We start from the raw sequence: 21,205 nt of genomic DNA, 5'->3' as shown, positions 1-21,205 counted from the left end.
CAAAGTGTTGGGCTGACATACATTCTATTCTCACAGCATAGGGTAGGTAAACAGTGCTGAAGTACTACAGGGGAGGGGCACTTTCTCAGTTTTACACTGACTGTATAAGCAGTACTGCACAAGGGTCTGAAAGCTACAGAAAAAATAAACAACAAGGGTCTGAAATAAAGCTACAGAAAAAATAAACAACAAGGGTCTGAAATAAAGCTACAGAAAAAATAAACAACAAGGGTCTGAAATAAAGCTACAGGAAAAAATATCTCATTCCTTCTTGACAGTACTCTTTTAGGGAGAGGAAAAAACAGGTATTAGTGTATTAGAAATACTGGTAAATTGGATTAAACCTGACCGGGTGAGATATTTTACAAGTTGTTAATAGCTATCATAATGGTTATTGTATTGTTTAGAATTAATAGCTGTATTTACAACCTGTTAAATTGTAAAACTATACAAGAGATGGTTTAAAAAACAAGAGATGAGTTAAAATTGATAAAGCTATACAAGACAGAATAAAGATATGCAAAATGCATAAATGTTTCTAATAGCAAGAATGGTCACTATTTTTAATATGTTTTTGGCAAAACAATGTTGGTATAAAAAGCATGAATATTTTTAATAATTGCTGAGTATGTAGTTTAAAATAACATGACATATGCATTTGGTGCCAGTTCCACTAGATATTTCTAAAGAGACAAAAATTTTCCAAGATTTTGCTTAATATTAATGTTATTAAATTTGTAAGATTAGACTAAATGTACTTTACAGTCTTATGTACAAATGTAGAAAATTTCAGTACAAATGATAGTCTTTGTATGTATAAATGCAGAAAAATTCAGTACAAATGAAATTAATGTCTAGTAATGAATGTGTGAAAAAAACATATTTAAAGAAAACAATGGGTCCAGGATACCTACTAGATTGAAATGCATAAATAGTAAACAGTCTATGTAAATACATACGGATCAGGATACATTGTAATAAGTTGTTTGTCAAGTTGTAATATCACTGGTTTTACCCCAGTAAAATTGCTTTAAAATATTTATTATCTAGGCTCAGTTCAGTACTTTATCAAGATGTTAATGGGCAGTTCAAAGACATGACCACAATGTTATGGTTAAAATGACATTAAAACTGTATTTTCAGCAGTGTATAAATGCTTGCAGTAGCACATGGTTCTTGTCTTATAGTTCAACAGTTGCAAAGAGCTAATGAAACAATTCTAAGTCATAAATTCTGTGATTGCAAAGTAATAAATTAATCAAGTAAAATTAAAACAGACACAGCTCATAACTGATAAAATATTTTCACAGAATGGTCTGCAAAAGGAAATGTTAAATACATTCAGGTTTGGTAGTGATACATGTTTTCGTTGTATGTAAAATTGCATTTTGACTTGTATCAAAGACTAAAGGTTTTGTTTCTTAATATAGAATGTTTTGAGTGTTTAAAAACAGAGGGAATTGTTAGATATTATGAATATAAATATGCTGAAAGATAAAGCATAGAATAAAACGTTTGCTTGAATATATGTATAGAGTTTAGCAATGTAAAATGTGCATTCATACTATATGTATAACAGACAGGCTTCTCTTCACAGCATCAAAAAGAAAAGCCTAACAAAGCAATATTGGAAAGCAAGGATTATATGATTTTCTCATGTTTGCAGAACAAATATCTATTAACAGACATCCTTTTTTATAAATTCAGCAATACGTGATGTTTTTCCAGTAGGAACAGCTTATACAGATGTTTCCTTTCAGAATGGCATCCTCACATCAGCAAAAGTGCTTAAATCACAAAAGGACAATAGAAAAGTCTAAACAGACATTATGTGACTTCCCAGGAAAGGTGTGCATGACTAGCTTTGTATTTAGCAATTGTAGTAGTTTAGTTATGTGAGAGAAGGACAGAGGTATTTTGTAGAAGTCATCATTCATATCTGTAATGAAGGAAAACTTTGTAAATATATGCTACAAATCTGATAGACTACGTGTGGTTTGTTATAAAATAAGTTATCTGTAACTGTGCTTATAGCTGCAAAATATATTTCTTTATCAGTGTGCAATTTGAAAGGCTTGGTGCTTTAAAGAGACTACAGATGGAGTCATGCAAAGCTGTGTGTCTCTGATTCAGCACTAAACAGCACAGCAAGACTGTGTGTCTTAAGAAGACTTCAAATCCCACAGCAAGCACTAAGAAGCAAGTAAGCAGCTCCATAAAATTTTTCAGAAGCAATGGCAACCCTAATTAGGATATTTAAGGAGAGGGGTACCCTATTCGTTTGACACAGAGGTGACAAAATAGAACCACTAGGTTTGTTTTCATTTTAAAAAGAGGCAAAAGTGGAGGTAATACCACACAAGAAGGAAACCTTGGTCATGATGTAATGGTAATGCAGTACAACCAAGATGCAACACTATTAAGGACAAAAATGTGTTCATTATGGGAAGAAATTTTTGATGACTTAAAAGAAAAACTAGGTATGGGACCAAAAATAATATGCAGTAGAGCAACAAATATAAAAGAAATGTTGGAGAAAAATAGAGCAAATGAAGCATACAGATCAAAAATGCACAAATGTGATGCATGTGGATCATGTAGGTTTATCAATGATGGTTCCTTACATGGAAATTATAACATCTGACAGAAATTTGCTATGCCCCGGTGCAACTGTAACATGAAATTTGTGGTTTATGTGGCTGTCTCATGCCCAGTCTTTTATGTGGGCAAGACCACAAGACACTTGAGGATAGCAGAGCATAACAGGGACATTAAGAAACAGAAGCAGAGTAGTGCCCTGTACATGAACAGTAATGAATGCACTAACTTCACGAAGTTAGTATTTGTGTTAGAGTATTCATTGAAGGAAGGGGGTGGTGACTCGGATTTACATTTACAAATAAAAGAAACCGAATGGCCATTACATTTGAATGACAAGAATAAACCGGGGATTAATAACATCTTAACAGCATGTATTTTGAAACTTGGAGCAAAAAATATTTAAACATGCATTACCATTACAATTGCTACAGTTGTATCCTGCCTGATAAGTTCCCAAAAGGTTTTGTTTTAAGAAACATTTTAGATAAGTTATGTGGAATGTTTTAACTTAGTTTTTTTAAAGAAAAATTTTTTTCAAAGCAGAACGCAGGAAATTATGTATATTCTTGGTATATAAGAACTCATTTTAGTGTTTTGAATTTGACTCTAGTTATTTGGCTGAAAAAGCAGTGCGTGAGTTGCTTTTGGTTCTACATGCGTAGAACAGCAGTCATAGAACTGCATACATGTGCTAACCTAGAGTCCCAAACGCAGTGAAAGTTTTAAAACCTGTAGAATAAGTCTGATGACTTCCCTGCTTAGTTTAGCAGAACCATATTGGTGTCGTGTGGGAATGGAAATCAAACCAGAAGTAGATAAAAATCAGGCAGCAACTGAATGTGCCAAAAAAAAAAAAGGAATAAGATGGTGGATCAGATGAGAAGGCAAGAAATGTGGAAAATGCATAAATGTAGTTGAGTATAGAAAGCTCTGGAAGCAACCTCATGTTGATCAGGATTGAGTGCAGGGATGGTTAAGAAGAGATGAATTTAAATGAAAAGATGGAGTTAATATTGGTGGCCCAAGATAGTGGACTTACATACATGTCTGTTTACAAAGTCCATTGAACATGTGAGAGAAAAAGACCAATGTAGGTTTTGTAAAGCAGAATTCGAAACAGTTGCACATCTTGTTGCTGGTTGTGATATATTAATGGCAGAATGACTGTATACTGAAAGGCATAATGTGCAAGACTGCTGCATTGGGAATTGAACAAACATTGTATTCATGCATGTAACTGAGTTGTAGGAGTCAATACTGGGTACATTGCAAGTGCTGCGAAGAGCACTTCTGGCTAACATCAAAGATCAAAACACTACTAATTTCTAGAACTTTTATTAATACTTTAACTGAGGAATGGGGTCCATTCCTGTCATGGTATTAGAAACCCAAAAGACTTGGAGGAATTAAAAGGGAGTCTCTTTATACTGCACAGCAGTGCCAGTACTAGAAAATTAATTCCTTTACCTGTATGTCTTGAATATTTCTGTGCTCAGAGGTAACCAATCTCTGACTTTAAGGTGTTCATGAAAGTGAAACCCTGTCTCAAATATGCTTTAGGTGTTTTAACATTGAGTTTCAGAATTTGTGGATTTAAATGTAGTAATTTCTTGGTATTGGGGATGTAATATTGGGTTTATTAGTCCTTCAAAATTGTTATCCAGCTTAGATTCTCCAACTTACTGGATGAGTTAAATGTGTCCCATGTTTATGCTAGAGTAGCCTACAGTATTTTTCAGCCAGCGCCTTTAACTGTGATCTATATGGACTGGCCTGTTCCTAGTAAACATTTAACTGTTAGAATGAGCTGACATTAAGTATTCACCTATGTCAGGATAATGCTTCGGTTTGCATTTTCAGAATACTGAGCTTTCTTGAAAATTAAGGAAGCCCTCAAGTTAGACATGCACCTCTGACAGCAAGCGGTAACTAATACAAAGTCTTCCTTAATGCTATGTTTTTGCGGCCGTAATCTGTTAAATTGATTTCTAAGAATTGCATCAGTTAAATAGGGTCCCCTCTATCTCTCAAAAGAGTAAGTCTTGTGGAAAGTAAGTCTAATTTTACTTTGTACAATGTTCTAGTTCATACCTGTTTTCTGATGTCCATCCTAACCCTCATCCAGTGTGAGTGAATTCAGCATACTTCAAAACAGTCCTTTTGCATATATTCATAACAAACATTGCAGAATATATTGACTGATATTTTTATGTTGTGAGATAAAAATACCTCTCAAAATCCTAACAAATTACATCCTTCTGGAACACCAGAGCTGTTTACCTTGCCTTCCTTACAGTACCTCACATATACTTTATCCACAGCTGTAGGCTAGGGTTTTATCGCCCCCCCCCCCCACCCCCAGAATTGCTGATAATTGCAACTGATAATGCTTCTCCAAAAATCCATCAAAATATTGCAGTCTGTCTTTTCTGTAAAAACTGTACTTTTGCACTGCTTTGTTCTAGTCTTCTCTCAAGTATTAGAAAATGTGTGCATTAATAAATTCAGTATTTTAAGTGACTCAAATGACATCTGTATCACTCAGAATGGCTTCTGGCTGCCTTATGGTGATCAGATTGCTCCTCTTGGTTCTGGTGGAATATTTAAGTGGTCAGTTAATAGTGATAACTACATTGATACTATCTTTCAAAGTTGCTCAAAGCTTTTGACATTCTGTGTTTACAGGTTTGTAGACTGCATTGTCCTAGGTAGTTACTAGGCTAGATGTCCTTGCAGACCACTCAAAGCCTAGCCTATTTACCTTTTTGTGTTTGAATTAACCTTTCAATTTTGTTACATTGGCCTTGCCCACCCCGTGGTTGATAAATGTAATTTCTAGTGAGATTAATCGGGATCATGCCAGCAGTGTTTCATGGTGTTTAATATGCATCCTTGAATATTGGCAGGACCCATCGATGGAGTATTTTCAACTTTTGATGGAGCTTTTTAGGAGCCGGGTCTTCTTTGATAGCTGGAGGCGAGCCAGTTTGAAGTATGTCTTGAGTGACTGAGGAGTGAGAGGGATAAATGCCAAATCTGTCAGCCAGTAAGTTGGTTGTATATTCGGTCTTTGCGGACATTGTTGCCTACATTATCACTTTAGTGCATTGCAGGTTTGTGCATTTGAGATTATGAGCATAATTAAAAAAGGCCTTGTAATTGTCTTTGGCAGCTATTTTAGCCTCAAAGTTCGCTTTCGTGAGTTACTCAATTACTGAATTTTTGTTTCAAGTACATTCTAACATTCTTATAATTACTCGTTACTTTTAGTCAAATATCAGTGTCTCAAGTTTATCCTGTGTCACCCGATAGTTTTTGGACCACATCGTCAGTTGGGCCCAAACTGAACTTGGAAAAAAAAGGTCTCTTATTTTTCCTGTTAATGTTAGAGTATGTCAGTATTCGTGCCAAGACTAGTTCTCTTCATTTTCATGTGAATGAAGACAAGCACTGTAGAAGTGCCAAGCTGATTCAGTATACTGACTGCACAATCACTTTCTTTGTTGTACACCATTGGCTGCAAGGTGCATACATGATTTCTTTTCTTACGGGCTTGGCTTGACTTACAGGACCCAGTCCTAAAGTTTACAAACCAAATGAGTGCTGTTTTTGCATAAAATCTGACACTTTTTTTTCCCATTGTATAAAACCATAGCCCATTGCACACCTGCCGTAACCTTATTTGAACAAAAATCTAGTATTACTTCAAATTCAGCCCTCATCTAACAGTTAATATTGGCACAGCTGCTTGATTACATGCAAATCAAATTTTAACTCATTAAGCAATTAGTTTTTATTAAGGTCAACCAAAACATGCCATGCTAGGTCGAGTCCAGACCTTCCTCACTAATTGACTGGGTACATCAAAATGTACCCCCCCCAGTATTGTGTTTATCTACTCCCTATATAGCCTGTTGCTTTTGCATTGCAGACTATAAAAAGGAAAACATGATGTAAGATACATCATGGGTTACCATGTAAAGATCTACTGGAACATTTGATGTCTGGAATCAATTGACCTCTAGCTGTAACTCAATTATGGTTTGTGTAGAACAGTGCATATTGTGTCTTTTTAAGAAGAGTTTCAAGGACTGAACTTGCATATATAAATAGTGAGCACGTGCTGCACTCAGTGCCATTTTGAGAGTGCAGCCACAGAGTGAACATGCATGAGTGTAATAGCTAGTTTGTTTATAAATTTATCCAAGTGAAAGTAATAAGCCTCAATCCTGATGTTTGTCCATAATAAAGCTGCTTGACTAGAACCCACAGTGTCTTCTGTTGTGTCCTGACTAGATGAGCGACAAGGTGTCAGAAGTGGGATTCCAGAAACTGATATTCAGAGCAATGAGGTGCAGAGACAGTGAAGGTAAACTAAGAGACTAGCATGAAAACGAGCCAGAAAAAACAATAGATAAAAATTGCACAAAGTTTATTTTATAAAGAAAATAACTCGTAGCAAGCGAAAATGCAGAAAAGGTTTATTGACTTAATCTTAAGCATTTTGCTTGGTTATTTGATAAAACAATTGTCAGAAAAGGTTATAAAGGGTCAGAAATCACCTGTGAGTTGCAAAATGAGTATGTTTAAAGCAAAACAGGATTGTTTAGAGTAAAACTGACAAGTACAATGGACATGAAAAGAGATTAAATTAGCAAAATGAATATAAGGGAAAAGGGCACATTAAGCGTAAATAAAGCAAGGCGACTACATGTTTTGGGCAAGGTGCTATGCTTGGGCATAACTACGACTTGTATCAAGGGCATAACTAAACATAGTCAATATCTCTGTGTGCAAAAGTGCTTACTATGTATGCTTAGTGCTGTGCATTTATTCAGAAGGATCTTAGTGTGCAAAGTGCAACTATTTTGTGAAGTACAGTCAGTTTGGCTATTTCGAAAAGTTTCTTGTGCTGGGTATGTTTGTTCACAAAGTGCTGCCATTGCAGAGCGTGTTTTGCCCTGTAAAGAGTTACTTAGTGAAGTACCACCATTTTTGGAAAGATTGTGTGCTGTGTACTATTTGCTCGCAAAGTGCCATTACTATGAAATGTTTCTTAAGAGCTTCTGCCCAGTTCATTTGTGCAGTACAGTTATTTGAAATGATTTTTAAACTGATAAAGGGTGACTTCTTACAGTACAGTGATTTCAAGAGTATTGCAGTGCCAGAGACTTATTTCAGAGTTCAGTTATTCTAAAACTGAGTATGCCCAGTAGCATATTTCCGAAAAGCTCAAGCATAATTTCAGAAGCACAAAAGTAGAATGACATAGTTAAAAGTACTGGCATACGTTTTGTGTGTGTTAAAAAAAAAACCCATCACTGGTATGTGTTAATATGGCAGACTGATTTTGAAAGCTCTCACCACTTGTATTTGATCAGAATATTGCAGAGAATATTTGAGCACTAGTATTTATTATACTTTTTCATACAAGCAGCTTATTCAGACAAAGACACATGCAGTAGGGCACTCATTTTATTAAACCTAGCTGGGTCAGAGGCCATAGAAAGGGAGTGTTCATTTGTGTATGCACCAGCAGTATATGAAGGAGAAGGTGAAAACCATTTTGTTATACAGGTTGAGTCAAGGGAAGACCCCGAGTGTTTGAAGTGCAAATTCAGAGATGTGTAACCCCCAGACAAATATTACATTAGAGAGCCATCTGTTTTGCGCAAGAGAACAGAAACCAGGGGAAACATTTGCAGCTTATGTAACTGACCTGAGGAACAAGGCTAAAATGCATCTGTTTGGTGACCTAAAAGATGAGTTGATAACTGACAGGCTTGTGTGTGGTATTAATAGTGCTGCAGTGAGAGATATTGCTTCGTGACAGTGATTTAATGTTGAACAAAGCTATAGAGATTTGTCAAATCCATTAAGTTGCTGAAAGGCGGATAAGTATGCTTGCAAGTGATGAGTGGTTTCAACAAGCTCTAGAGTAAATGTAGATAGCATGCAACGTGTGGCAAACAGAAGCAGGCCTAAGCACATGGCAGGCACAACCCCTGTGGGTTTGCCAGGGAAACAAGTGTTTCATAGGTTCATGCTAGGCTATCTGCCCTAGGGCATTTATAAGCCTAGCCAGAGTGTGTATGGCTTTCGCCACCCATTTTAAATTAATTTTGCTATGCCCTTTTTTGAGGTTAGTGTACTGTGCCTCTGTCTAACAGTGACACAGAAGTGATACCCGGGGTAAACCTACGATCTCCCATCCACTCAAGATTCCTCTTGAAGAGAGTCGATGAGGGACTCTGCCTAACCTGGACTGGAATTTTATTCCAGAGTGAAGGGAGCCTCTGGGTTATGAATCTGTCCCTCCAGCATGTCCTATTTATTTCAGTGCTGAGGTTCAAGTCCCTCGAGCGCGTAGCTCGATGGGATTTGGATTTTCTGAGGTGCAGCATGTCCATTAATTCCGGGTTGGACATGGCTTTATACGTCAGGCACAGATCACCTCTGAACAGGCGGTATGCCACTGAGTAGAGCTGGAGTTTCTTTAACTGGGCAGCATATGGCATCTGTTTGAGCCCCTTGATCCTCTTGGTGAGGTACTTTTGGGGTCTTTCCAGTTGCTGCAGGTGTCTGGTAAGGTACATCCCAAAAGGGGCATTGTACTCAATTATGGGCCTGATGAGGGATGAGTAAAGAGGCATGATGACCTCCCTTGGTCTAGATGTGAATCCCTTCATGATTAGGTGGGCTATATAAAATGTTTTTCTAACCACTTTGGCCACGTGGTTGTCAAATGAGAGATTGATATCAACTTGGGTCCCCAGGTCCCTAATTACTTCTGTACTTAATGGATTACCACCTATGTGGTAATTTGTGGGCACTTTGTTTTTGCCAAAGAGGATGACTATACACATTTTGGTGTTTAGCTTGAGGCCATGGCTCTGGCACCAGTTGTCTGTTTCTGAGGCCCTTTTGGAGGATGCTTGTGTCGGCTGGAGAGTCTATTATGGTGCCCAGTTTGCAGCATCTGCGAACTTGGTCAGCCACAGTCCTTCATGTTGGCCTGTACCTCCGAGAAATATATACCGAACAAGAGGTCCCAGGACTGAGCCTTGTGGGACGCCACTTGTAACTGGTTTGGAGTCTGACATGGCTCCAGCTATTCTAACCATGTGGGTTCTGTCCTTGAGCCAGTTTGCAACCCATCTAGTGACATAGGGGTTTATATTTAAGCTGGTGAGCTTATCTATAATGCCCGAATGGGGTATTGTATCGAAGGCTTTTGCGAGGTCCAGGTAGGCTGTGTGGACCACCTTCCCCTTGTCAATGGCCTTGGTGACTGTTTCAAAGAAATCGACCAGGTTTAAGAGGCAGGATCTGCCCTTAACAAATCCGAACTAGGTAGGATCCAGTGTCTGTAGGTCCCCAATATCTTTATAAGGTCCATGATGATCCTTTCCATAGCTTTGCAGACCAAGCTAGTGAGACTTGTGGGGCGATAGTTTCCAGGATCCGTTGAGGCACCACCTTTGTGGAGAGGGACCACTGTTGCTGTACGCCACTCTTTGGGTACATATCCTGTAGTAAGGCTGAGATTGAACAGCAAGTTTAAGAAGGGTCCATGCTCAGTACAGTACAAGTGAGTCAGCAAAACCCAAGTCCAGTCTTAACTATCGTAATTGTGGAGCCAGCAATGAGTCCGAAATTTCAGCATTTGGTCAACAATGCCAGAAGTGTAAAGTAATTTTCAAAAGTTTTGCAAATCAAGTAAACCTCACAGTTAAAGGTCCCCCAAAATAGCAAATTGATCAAATGGACTGAAACTCTACTTTTTACTACTGACTGTGCATCAGTAGTTGGTGAAAAGGCTGATGAAGTGAATTTAACAAGAAATTAAGTGTTTTGTACTGCCAGATCAAAGTGTAATGTTAAGTCAGCAGATATGTTTGCTAAAGTAAGAGCAACTCAGTGTGACCTGTTTGAAACTTATGGAGATGAAAAAATTCCAGTCTCACATAGACCTACCACGACAGCAAACCAAACAAATAATCACACAAAAACATACTTGAAGGCTCTAAATAAGATCTGCCTAAACAGCAGAGACCTCCAAAGCAGATACCCAAGCAACTGCTACCCCAAAACAAAACACGTCCAACACATCTCACAAAGCCAGTGTGCCGAACAGTCACAGCCCTTAAGGCTAAACAACACACTTGATACACTTTTATAATAGGTGACTCTATCGTCAGGCACACTGACGTCCCGCTAAACAAGTAGAAGGTCACGGTGAGCAGCCTGTCGGGCGCTAGGATCCGCCACAAAACACAAGAACTCGGGTCACTCCAAGGCAAGTACAAATGTGACTGTCATTGTCCATGCTGGTGTGAATGACCTGAGATGTACCTCCCTGGACTACATGAAAAGAGACTTAGAGGAGCTCTCTGAGCATGTAGCCCAGGCCGGTATGACCCTGACCTTGAGTAGCATCTTACCCTCAACAAGAATGATGCCACAATATGAAGACAAGATGATCAATTTCAACAACTGGCTTAAGTACTGGTGTCATTCAAAGGGGATCCAATGCCTGTCAGCCTGGGATGATGTGCTCGACAAGCCACGATGCTTCGCTAGGGACGGCTTGCACGTCTCACCCCTGGGCTTTCGGATATTGGCAAAGGCTCTTGCTTACCCCCATAGTGCCTTTTTTAGGCAAGGCTCAAAAGACAAACCCACCTCCATAGGTATCACAAGGGATAAGAAACTAAGAGTAATGCTACTCAACGCCAGAAGTCTAAACCTCAAGATGCATGCACTTGAAACTCTCCTTAGCATGGAGAACATCGATATCTGCGCAGTAACAGAAATCTGGTTCAGGGCTCCCTAGAGCACCCCAGCACTACCAGGTTATACCTCATACCATGCTTTGCGGCCCCAAAACTGGGACCGAACCACAAAAGGAGGGGGAGTATCGATATTCTTCAAAGATGCCCACACCTCCAGGTTGGTGGCAAAGCATGAAGCATCAGAGACTATCCATGTGCAACTAACAGTGGGTAAAACTGCCTTCCAGTTTATAGCCTGCTACAGACCACCCTCCCAAACAAAGGAACCCCACTCGGCCTTTCTGAGAACACTGGAAAATATGAAGGTCTCTCCAAGCATCATTATATTGGGCGACTTCAACTACCCAAACAGACTGGGAGCATTACTCTAGCTCCAACACCCTAGCCCAAAGGTTCCTAGAATTCATAAACTCGAATGCTATGGAACAACTTGTTACCACTCCCACAAGAGGGGAAAACCTACTGGACCTGATCATCACCAACATGGGGACTCTATGCTCCAGACCAGAAGTGTATCCCTCACTGGTAAGATCAGACCATAAACTAATCTCACTGGATATTCACATCCCGACCCCACCCCCTGCCCAGAAAACCACAGTGAAAAACTTCTCTAAAGCAAATTTCACACTCCTGAAAACCGAGGTGGAGTCCTTCAAAGCCCCCGGGCCTGTGGAAAATAAGGCCCAGACCACAGAATCCTTTATAAATGCATTCTATGAACACCTTCAGGAATACATGGTTCATGCAATCCCAAATAAAACCAAGACCCAATCCTCCAAAGGCAGACGTCCTGTCTGGTGGACCCCAGCCATAAACAAACTATACAATAGAAGGAGGAAGCTACTACATGATAGAGCAAAATCCTAAAAAGGGAAGGCATCTCTGATCAGTATTGGCAAAAAACTAAGGGCACTCATAAAATAGTCTAAGGCCAGCTTCGAGAGAGAAATTGCACAGGACACTAAGGATAATCACAAGGCTTTCTTTAGTTATGTTAGGAACCTGGGTGGGAATTCTCAGATATGCTCAGAATTAGTCCAAAATGACAAAATACACCGAACCCACAGACATTGCCAACATCCTAGCTGACGGGTTCAGCGCAAACTTCTCCCCCCTCCCCACCAAAAGGGCAAATATCTATCCCAGCAGAGTGCTGCCCCCCTGACATCTCAGATGCTCAGGTAAGAGCCACCCTCTCCTAAGCAAAAAAACACAGCATCAATGGGACCAGACTGTGTCCTGAGCTGCGTCCTACATGAACTCCAAGAAGAGCTAAACCCAAACATAAAACTACTGTTCAATCTCAGCCTTACAGGATATGTAACCAAAGAGTGGCGTACAGCAACAGTGGTCCCTCTCCACAAAGGTGGTGCCTCAACAGACCCTGGAAACTGTCGCCCCATAAGCCTGACTAGCTTGGTCTGCAAAGCTATGGAAAGGATCATCATGGACCTCATAAATAAAGATATTGGGGACCTACAGACACTGGATCCTACCCAGTTCGGCTTTAAGGACAGATCCTGCCTCTTAAACCTGGTCGACTTCTTTGAAACTGTCACCAAGGCCATTGACGAAGGGAAGGTGGTCCACACAGCCTACCTGGACCTTGCAGAAGCCTTCGATACAATACCCCACTCTGGCATTATAGATAAGCTCATTAGCTTAAATATAATCCTCTGTCACTAGATGGGTTGCAAACTGGCTCAAGGACAGAACCCACATGGTTAGAATTACTGGAGCCATGTAGGACTCCAAACCAGTTACAAGTGGCGTCCCACAAGGCTCAGTCCTGGGACCTCTCTTGTTCGGTATATATTTCTCAGAGGTACAGGCCAACACAGGAGGACTGTGGCTGACCAAGTTCACAGATGACTGCAAACTGGGCGCCATAATCGACTCTCCAGCAGACACAAGCATCCTCCAAAAGGGCCTCATAGAAACGGACAACTGGTGCCAGAGCCATGGCCTCAAGCTAAACGCCAAAAAGTGTATAGTCATCCACTTTGGCAAAAAACAAAGTGCCCACAAATTATCACAGGAGGTAATCCATTAAGTACAGAAGAAGTAATTAGGGACCTGGGGACCTAAGTTGATAGCTATCTCTCATATGACAACCACATGGCCAAAGTGGTTAGAAAAACATTTTATATAGCCCACCTAATCATGAAGGGATTCACATCTAGATTAGGGGAGGTCATCATGCCTCTTTACTCATCCCTCATCAGGCCCATAATAGAGTACAATGCCCCTTTTGGGATGTACCTTACCAAACACCTGCAGCAACTGGAAAGACCCCAAAAGTACCTCACCAAGAGGATCAAAGGGCTCAAACAGATACCATATGCTGTCCGGTTAAAGAAACTCCAGCTCTACTCAGTGGCATACCGCCTGCTCAGAGGTGACCTGTGCCTGACGTATAAAGCCATGTCCAACCCGGAATTAATGGACATGCTGCACCTCAAAAATTCCAAATCCCATCGAGCTACACGCTCGAGAGACTTGAACCTCAGCACTGAAATAAATAGGACATGCTGGAGGGACAGATTCATAACCCAGAGGCTCCCTTCACTCTGGAATAAAATCCCAGTCCAGGTTAGGCAGAGTCCCTCATTGACTCTCTCTTCAAGAGGAATCTTGATGGGAGATCGTAGGTTTACCCCAGGTATCACTTCTGTGTCACTGTTAGACAGAGGCACAGTATACTAACCTCGAAAAAGGGCATAGCAAAATTAATTTAAAATGGGTGGCGAAAGCCAAACATACTCTGGCTAGGCTTATAAATGCCCTAGGGCAGATAGCCTAGTATGAACCCATGAAAAGCTCAGTAATACTTATTTAGCCAAGAGCTGTTAACACTTGTTGCTTTGTGGTTCGAAGACAAGTACAATCTTTATTGGGTCTCGGAGACAGTTTGAGAATGAATCTGCTTTCTTTTACCAAAGAAGTTCATCAGATAAGCTCATATCCTAGTTCCATTTTCTCCAAAGCCATTTTGTCAGTTGCTGACATTTTCGATGACCGGTTGCGCAAACTTCCAGTTTTGTATTTTATGAAATTAGACCTAGAGGTCAGTCCAGTGGTCAGACCAGCAAGTAAAGTTATGATAGTCATGCAGGATAGTCAAAGCTCAGTTGGATAAAATGCAGCAAGGTGTAATCTGTCCAGTTACAGAACCAATTGAATGGGTTTTGTCCATGGTAGCAGCTCACAAAAAAGGCTTTGAAATCGGAATATGTATTGACCCAAGAGATTTGAACAAAGCATTGAAGAGGCCGCATCATCCAATGCTTACAGTTGAGGTCTCAGCCCTAATAACAAATGCTACTGTTTTTTCTGTCTTAGATGCAACAAGTTCATTTTGGCAAGTGAGGCTCTATTCCAAATCTTCATTTCTTTCCATCCTCCCATTCAATGTACACCAACCATTTGATGCAGTGTTTTGAAAACTGGGCTTAACATTGTGGTTGGTCCCAGAGTACAACAAAGATCTATGAGGCATTCCTCATGCCTCTTGAATTGGAGATATTCTTGCCCTATGTAGGTATGATTTTTGTGCCCATGTCAGTGTTAATATTTGTAAAGGAATAGTGTTGCTATATGGATGTACGCTGTGAAGGGTACCTTGCTGGGTGCTTGCATCATTACAGAGAGGTGTGAGGGCTGTCTTGTTCATTCTTTGTAAAGCCTGACTAAATAGGATTCTAAGTAGAATGCTACTTCAGAAGAAGACTGTGGTATCTGGAGGAACAAGCCCAGATGTAATCAGCTGTTCAGTGGCTACATTTTGAAATTTCCCCAGTAAGTTGACTCTCATTTTGTTAATATGGAGAATAATCTAGAGGTGCAGGCATTTTAAGGTCAAGAATCGTGATCTCATGGAGCAGACTATGCAAAAAAAGAAAATTGTAAATTACTCCTCCACACCTTCATTTCTAAAAGGATAGCTGGAATTTTCAGTTAAATGTTTTAAATGTGATAAATTGCATGTCTGTTCCACAGTTAAGTATAGCTTACTTTTTCAACTTTACTTTTTCCAGGTGATTGTTGGTAATGAGAAGTCATTTACCTTTGACTTTGTGTTTGACCCATGCACAGAACAGGAAGAAGTATTCAACAGTTCTGTGGCCCCTCTTGTTGCTGGGATTTTTAAAGGTGAGCTTCTTATAGAAACCAACTTCTTGGAAATAAAGTAGCCAACTGCTGATGTGTGATCTAAGGAAAACTTGCATAATTATGCAATATAAGAAATCTAAGAATATGTTGTCTCTGTGTTTGACATGCTTTCAGTGAGAGCTGTTTGAAAAGCTTCCGTGTTTGTGCTCCCAGATGAGTATCTGATCAACAGCCTTCAAGGCCTGCTGTTCCTGCCTTTTAATTATGCTTAAGGGGCTCTTGCTTAATAGCTTAACTGAGATGTTTATTTTAAAGCCAGATTGGATGTTAGGTGTGTACCCCCTAGATCTTTCTGTTTGGGCTTTGACTCATTTTCATTCATAAATCCTCCAGTTTGGCAGTTTACTTTCCTGCTTTGTGAACCAGTAGATGTCCTGTTTTGCCATTCCAGAGTTGAATGTTGTGAATTTACATGAGCACAATCTTGTTTTCCTAAAGTTTCCATTTTATGCTTTTCTTATTGTTTTAATGAGAGAAAACGGCTGTACTTGTTTAGAAGTCAGTGTAGCATCTTCCTCAGTGAGTTAGTGTAGCATCTTCCTCAGTGAGTTAGTGTAGCATCTTCCTCAGTGAGTTAGTGTAGCATCTTCCTCAGTGAGTTAGTGTAGCATCTTCCTCAGTGAGTTAGTGTAGCATCTTCCTCAGTGAGTTAGTGTAGCATCTTCCTCAGTGAGTTAGTGTAGCATCTTCCTCAGTGAGTTAGTGTAGCATCTTCCCTCAGTGAGTTAGTGTAGCATCTTCCTCAGTGAGTTAGTGTAGCATCTAGCATCTTCCTCAGTGAGTTAGTGTAGCATCTTCCTCAGTGAGTTAGTGTAGCATCTTCCTCAGTGAGTTAGTGTAGCATCTTCCTCAGTGAGTTAGTGTAGCATCTTCCTCAGTGAGTTAGTGTACCGATAGACAATTTGCACCTTAAGACTTTCATTGAGAGTTCGTTTGGATTCATCTTTAGGTTATCGATGGTAAACACCAAGATGTAAAAACTACAAAGATGTTTTATTAGTATGTTTTTTTTTTTTTTAGTTTTCCTCCTGCTTGTTAAACTTTCATTGTTAAGAAGCAAATGGTAGTAGTTCAGGATGAACAAAATGTTGACCAAAAGAGCTAGAACTGGAGAACAAGAAAGTTAAAGCCCTAGCCTTTTGTGGCAGTAATGATGGCAGTCCTTACTTTTTCCACTGCAAAGCAGATGAAAATGCTAAAACAGATGGAAAATGCTAAAACAGATGGAAAAAGTAGTCACTAGTATTTTTGTTGGGGATAAGACTGATATAAAGCTGCTAAGGTCCATGAAGAGATTATACATGTAACTGACCATCCTTCTCTCCAGAACAGGAGATCCTATGTAATTTACCATACGACTGCTGCTGTATGCTGAAGAGTAGCTTTGCCTGTGTGCGTGTATATAAGAGGGAGATGTATATTTGATTATCTTTGTTAGTCCATGTTTCAGTACTAATACTTGGGCATTCTTGCTGTGCGGAAGCTGCCAACTAACCCAATTACCAGAGGATTGGCATCTTCGCAAGCTAACTGACATTTTGACTGAAGTACAGATGTCGTGCTTTAAGAAGTGTCCAGTGCAGTCTTGAGTTTCTGTCTGATGTGCTTCACACGTGTTACGTGGCTGTAGTCTGTTGGTCAGTTCATATTTCCAGAGTTTCTTTGTTTCCAAAGAGAGAAGTACCCAAAGATCCCCAATCTATTTCTCAATTTTTTTTACAGATATCTGTTTTGACGCCCTTTTTGTTTCTGTCAGGGTTAACTGTTTCGTTTTTTCCTTGTATTTGGTTATTTTACTGATCTTTGTTTTTCACTGTTGCAGTCATTACATTAGGGTAATCTGCTGGCAGGTTGCCCTCAGACGGCCTGATTAACAAAGTCTTGGGTCCTGCGTCGGTTGCTGTCCCTTCTTCCATGACGTCAGGTCGTCAGAGGTATAAAACATGCAGCCAACACTATTACATCAGTCTTTCTTGCCGTGCAGTGCCAGAAGCAGTTCGCAAGTGCCGGTCAGCTGGCTTCTGAAATTTGCGTTTGCGTTTCAGAGCTGAAGTCTTCATCTTAAGGCTAAGTACCTCCATTGAGAACTTTTTCTTGCTCCTTACCGATGTCAGTAAAAGTTAATAAGTGCATTACTTGTGGAAAGCAAATACCTCATAAAGATTTTCATTCGTACTGTATTCCTTGTCTAGGCCCTGACCATGACGTGCCTTGCTGTCTGTTTTGTGCTTTATTTAATCAATGCACTATCAGTCGTCAGTACATTTTTGCCTCTAAATATTTCGGTTCTCTGTTTAATTATCCATAAATGTCGTCTGTTAGCCATCCGATTACTGGGATTCTGAAAAAAAACTCAGGCTGTCGAGGTCCAAAACTGCCGACGACGCTTGTAAGCCAGTCGCCAGTACGCTGGTACTTGGGCACTTTCGCAGCCCCTGATACCCGTTACTTCTGATTCGAAGGCCTCTGCTGAGACCCATTTGGAGTCGGTATGCCATGAGATACTTCACTTATGGAACCTGCGGATGTCTCTAGCTTGGATCCATCCGTAGCCGCTGTGCAGGCACCGGCTTTTGAGGGTGTGTTCAGGCCTACAGACTTGGATATTAAATCGACACCACCTTCATTACTAAGGCCTAAATCTCGATCCATGTCTGAAAACCGACGCCCAGGCCACATGTTCACGCCCCTCTACCTAAAAAACAAATGATTTCAAATGGCTGAAGATCTAATTACTCTAATCAGGGGTAGTCGAACCCCCCGCCCCCAAGAGGCCTAGGGCAGAGCTTGATTCATCATCTTCCGATGAGGAATTTGTTTTTCTCTTCTAATTACCTGGATTTGTCCATTCCTACTTATGAGGACTCTGATGCAGAGGATTCCATTCCCTCTGCTTCCCCTCCTGAAGATTTTTCTTTTGGGGAAACTACATATTTTAAGGGAGCATTTCCACTGGGAAAGCCAGGAATTTTCTGATTCAAGAGCGGCTTGGGGATTTCCTTCTACCTCAGTATAGGCCTTTGGTTATTCCTCCTGTACTAGACATTGTTGATGTGCTATTGGAATCAAGTTTGGCCTCTGATTCCCTGCCTCTGGCTCCTAGTAAACCTGACATACTACAGGGTTCCCGAGTCCCACAAGTTACTCTTCAAAAATCCTGTTGCTGATCCAGAAACTATTTCTCAGGGGCCCAAGGGCATTAAGGCTTCTACTGCTAAAAATCCTACCCCTTTTGATAGAGACTCCAGGGAGCTGGATAGATGGGGTAAAAAGGTTTATACTTCTGCAACCTTGGCAATCAGAGCTTCAAACTGCCAGTTTCATATGTTAAAACACCAACCGCATATTATTGGTCTGCTTAAACAGAAAATGATGTTTATTCCTGACTCTGTGGAAAATAAAGATTTACAGGATTTAATGCATTTTGCTGAACAAGTTGGAAAACATACTTTGCAATGTGGTTTTGATTCTTTAGAGGCCTTTTGCAGGGCTGCTGTTACTGGGTGTGTGCTTAGAAGGCATGCTTGGCTTAAGGAGCAATCCTTGCCTGATCATGTTAAAGCTAAATTGTTGGATGCTCCTTTAAATCAGGAATGCTTATTTGGCAATAAGGCTGAAGAAGTTCTTAAAGATGGAAGATGAAGCTAAATCTTTGCAAACTGTTAGAATTTTTTACAAGTGCAACCTCCAAGGTTCAGTAGGCACTGGCCTACTAAGAATTGGTCCTTTCCAGCCCCTTCCAGATCCTCTTAAGCCAATCGCAGACACAGCAAAAACCCCAGGCTTCAGTCCCAGGGGACTGTCAGAACTAAGCAGTGTGGGGCTGGGGCCTTCACTTCCAAATCGGGAAATAGGACCCCCCCCCCCCAAATGGTAAACAGTCTCAATGACTTCCTTTTAAAATTCCCAAGCACTTCTTTTAACCGGCCCTTTGGGGGGAAAGATTGCTCTTCATGCAAAGAACTGGGAACTCCTAACCCAGGACAAATGGGTTTTAAATAGTGTCCCAGGGATACAGATTTCATTTCCACATGTTGCCAACACCAAACGGGTGGCCAGACCTGCCCCCAAATCAGTGGGCAGAAGCTCAAAAACAAGTACTTTCCCTCTTGAGCATGGGGGCTATTCAGCTGGTACCAGAAGAGGAAAAGGGACAAGGTTTCTATTCCAGGCTTTTTTCTGGTACCCAGAAAAGACAAATCATGGTGTCCAATCCTGGACCTGTCTACTCTAAACACCTTTCTGGAGATTCCAAAATTCAAGATGCTGACTCTTCTTCAGTTACTTTCTATGATAGGCAAAGACGCTTGGTTGACCACTCTAGTTTTAAAAGAAGCATACCTGCACGTCCAATCAGGGAATCTTGCAGAAGATATCTACGCTTTAAAGCAGGCTACTTGCATTATCGATTCTCTGCACTGCCGTTTGGCTTGTCTACTGCGCCCAAGGTATTCACAAGGTGCTTGGCTCCAGTTATTGCATTTTGCAGGCAAAGAAATATTCAAATATATCCATACCTGGACGATTGTCTAATTCAGGCAGAAAACCAGGACATACTTTTAAATCATTTGGCGTTTGTAAAAAGGGTTCTAACTTTTCTTCGGTACACCATAAACGAAAAGAAATCACAACTGGTACCCTGTCAACATATTACATTCCTGGGTGCAAGCTTGAATGCAACTGCCCAGATGGCTTTCCTCACGCCAGAAAAGCAAATTCATTTGGTAAGAAGCTTAAAAATAGTGGCCACAAAAACCCTGCTATCTGCAAGTCAAATACTGCAAGCCTTGGGCTTCATGGCCTCCTGCATTCTTCTAATTCCATATGCAAGACTGCATATGAGGAAACTACAATGGCATCTAAAAAGTCTGTGGAGTCAACATTTTATCACTGCCTGGAAACAGATTCCTATCATACCTTGCTTACGCCTGGAGTTCCTATGGTGGTCAGAGGCCTGCCACCAAAACAAGGGACTGCCATTCACTACCCCCTGCCACCCAAACCAAGTACAGATGTATCAGACTATGCATGGGGACGCACCTGGCAGGGAAGTGCATTCATGGCAAAGGAACCCAAATCAAATGCACCTACATATCAATAAAAAAGAAATGTTAGCTGTACAGAATGCTCTGACAGCCTTAAAAGATTACATTCTTCCAGGACAACTAATGGTGAAGACTGACCACCACGGTTATGTGGTACATAAGCAGGGGGGTGCACATTCCTACCCCCTCTGCAGACTAGCCATGGCATTGTGGAACACAGCCTTAAGCTACCAAGTGCACCTACAAGCTCAATTCCTGCCTGGAAAATTGAATACACTGGCAGACGGACTAAGCAGAAACCTCATGGACCCACACGAGTGGAAACTGGAACCACGGATTTTCAACATGTTGACAAACGAATGGGGGATCCCAGACATCTATTTGCTCCCCCCACAACTACCAGTTGGACAAGTTTTGCACAAGGACTCCCTACAAACGAGCCTGGAAAGTGGATGCTCTGTCCTTCAGCTGGGAAAATCTACCAGTCTACACCTTTCCCCCCTCTGCCTCTGCTCTCCAACGTTGTATTAAAAGTCGAGCAAGACAAACCAAGTATGATTTTGATTGCTCCAGACTGGCTGTGCCAACATT

The 21,205-nt window shown here is 40.7% G+C and overlaps 1 protein-coding gene across 1 annotated transcript in view; it reads left to right on the top strand.

The window, feature by feature from the left end:
* The window catches only part of KIF4A (kinesin family member 4A), a gene marked incomplete in the record, with an annotated part of 2,786,372 nt that overhangs the window by 290,543 nt on the left and 2,474,624 nt on the right, over nucleotides 1–21,205 (top strand). Inside the window, 1 exon segment of the mRNA XM_044057419.1 lies at nucleotides 15,434–15,548. Coding sequence (XP_043913354.1) covers nucleotides 15,434–15,548 — 115 coding nt within the window.

This window comes from Protopterus annectens, chromosome 15.part0, assembly GCF_019279795.1.
Source record: "Protopterus annectens isolate FY-2018-M chromosome 15.part0, PAN1.0, whole genome shotgun sequence".
NCBI lineage: Eukaryota > Metazoa > Chordata > Ceratodontiformes > Protopteridae > Protopterus > Protopterus annectens.
This window is presented reverse-complemented; position numbering and strand designations above follow the sequence as displayed.